The 1,893-nt window shown below is 41.6% G+C and overlaps 1 protein-coding gene across 1 annotated transcript in view; it reads right to left on the bottom strand.

Annotated features, from left to right (window-relative positions):
* Positions 1–362: 362 nt before the first annotated feature.
* The window catches only part of LOC101851318 (sodium/hydrogen exchanger 9B2-like), a gene marked incomplete at its 5' end in the record, with an annotated part of 10,993 nt that continues 9,462 nt past the window's right edge, over positions 363–1,893 (bottom strand). The window contains one exon of the mRNA XM_013090314.2: positions 363–386. Within this exon, the coding sequence (XP_012945768.2) occupies positions 363–386 (24 nt within the window). The remainder of the gene's footprint in view (positions 387–1,893) is intronic.

The raw sequence follows: 1,893 nt of genomic DNA, 5'->3' as shown, positions 1-1,893 counted from the left end.
TTGAGAGTGCCTTGATAGAATAGACACATAGTTTTGCTTGCTGCTGTTCGTGTTATCTGAAATTCACTTCGGGGCTAGTGAGAAGTCTAAAAGTCTCCTAGAAAACCGGTGTTGTGGTGGATGGGGTGCACAATAAGAATAAATAACCAGACTCTAGAATTGAAAGCGATGAAGTTTCTCATGTAGAGACACTTTTAATTATGGTGAAGCAAATAAATGTCTTTCGAAGTGTAAAACTTTCCTGAATTTTGCTTTTAGGTCTAAGTTTTATTGTGCTGTGCTCTTTTTCTTTTCACTGGGTTCTCTCATGACATGTACTATCGGTATCAGAATTTGAGTCCTTCATTCCTTCTATATTAGCATCATATTGCATCCTCGAGCTGTTGCTGCAAAAGTAGATGACAGATCAAAGATGTTTTTAACTTTTTATTGTTCGGGGCTTGCTTTAGACACTATGGTAATCTCTGCTTATTTAATTATAAAAATACTAGTCTTGAAACACAGTATATTATTTCGACATAAGTCACCTTTTGTCCATCCATATCGTCTTTAAAATATGGGTGACCTTATTTAGGCCACATATGGCCTAAATAAGCTAAACCCCCCTCCCTTACCTTATTTAGGCCACACCTGTGGCCTAAATAAGCTAAACCCCCCTCCCTTACCTTATTTAGGCCACACCTGTGGCCTAAATAAGCTAAACCCCCCTCCCTTACCTTATTTAGGCCATATGTGGCCTAAATAAGCACTCCCTTAAAATATTGTTTGTGATATTTCATACTGCTCCGGTGAAGTAACTGGATAATAGAATTCCATTTCTCAACATACTTACATTTACATTGGATGTTTATGTTGTGTTTTTTTCTTCATATGTTCGTGAAATAAATTGTTTGCTTTTCCTCCGCTTCTAGTTATACTCTTCTGAACTGTTGATTACCGGTACAGCTTTGGAGACTTTTGAATTTGCTGTTCGTCTTGACAAAATTAGAGCAGGAAAACTAGAACACTTGTGTGTGGATTTGATGTGAGAGACGGGAGGGGGGGGGGTCAAGAATTTCTTTTGTCCATTGTCATAGTCCACAGTAACATCAGTACGCTCTGGATGGACAGTGCACGTGCTCTGTCCTTCGACGTGTGAAGGTTGTCTTGATTTTATATCCTACAACAGAATCTCGACTGCTCAGCGTGCGACTCCCGTCATACGTCATTTTCCTAAATGGCAAGGCATTGGCAGAGTCTTACACTCAATAAACAGTCGATCTGCTTTAGCCTTTAGAATGTTGTACTACTAGTAACCCCTGGTTTGGAATGTCCTAGGGTGAGACAAATCTGGGGAATTGTTGAACGATTTCTGCTTGACCGCGTTGTGTAATGTTAGTATTATGAGCATTCTGCTTCCTGGCGCTCGCACGACGTGGTCCGTGCGTACATGCCGTGTCTGCCGCCCCATCATAAAGTAGCAGCAGCGCAAATGAACAACTCTTTTCAAAGGGCCGAACCCAGATGCAATACAAACAGGGCCTCATGCCATACTGCATGGTGTACTCGCATACATGTACATGTATATGATGAATTAGCAGAACTTACGCTCTGTGAAAGCTAACTTCTCGAGATAAAAGAAGCTATTTTACACTTGTTCCCAAATCTTCGTGACTTTCTGAAGTTCTTCGATCTTCTGGTCAAGCAGGTTTGGGTGCCTTGACTTCCACGAGTTTTCATCATGTTCTTCTTGGGTTTGCTTGAACGAATTCCCAAGACAAGTGAGAGAGATAAGGCGTTTGTGTGTGTGCGCGCGCGCGCGTGTGTGTGTGTGTGTGAGAGAGAGAGAGAGAGAGAGAGAGAGTTTGTGTGTGCGTCTGTGTGTGCATGTGGGGTTTTTGTTTGGGTTTTTGT

The sequence above is a fragment of the Aplysia californica genome, unplaced genomic scaffold (genome assembly GCF_000002075.1).
Source record: "Aplysia californica isolate F4 #8 unplaced genomic scaffold, AplCal3.0 scaffold01218, whole genome shotgun sequence".
Taxonomy (NCBI): domain Eukaryota; kingdom Metazoa; phylum Mollusca; class Gastropoda; order Aplysiida; family Aplysiidae; genus Aplysia; species Aplysia californica.
The sequence above is the reverse complement of the archived record's forward strand: the minus strand, read 5'-3'. Positions and strand labels throughout refer to the sequence as shown.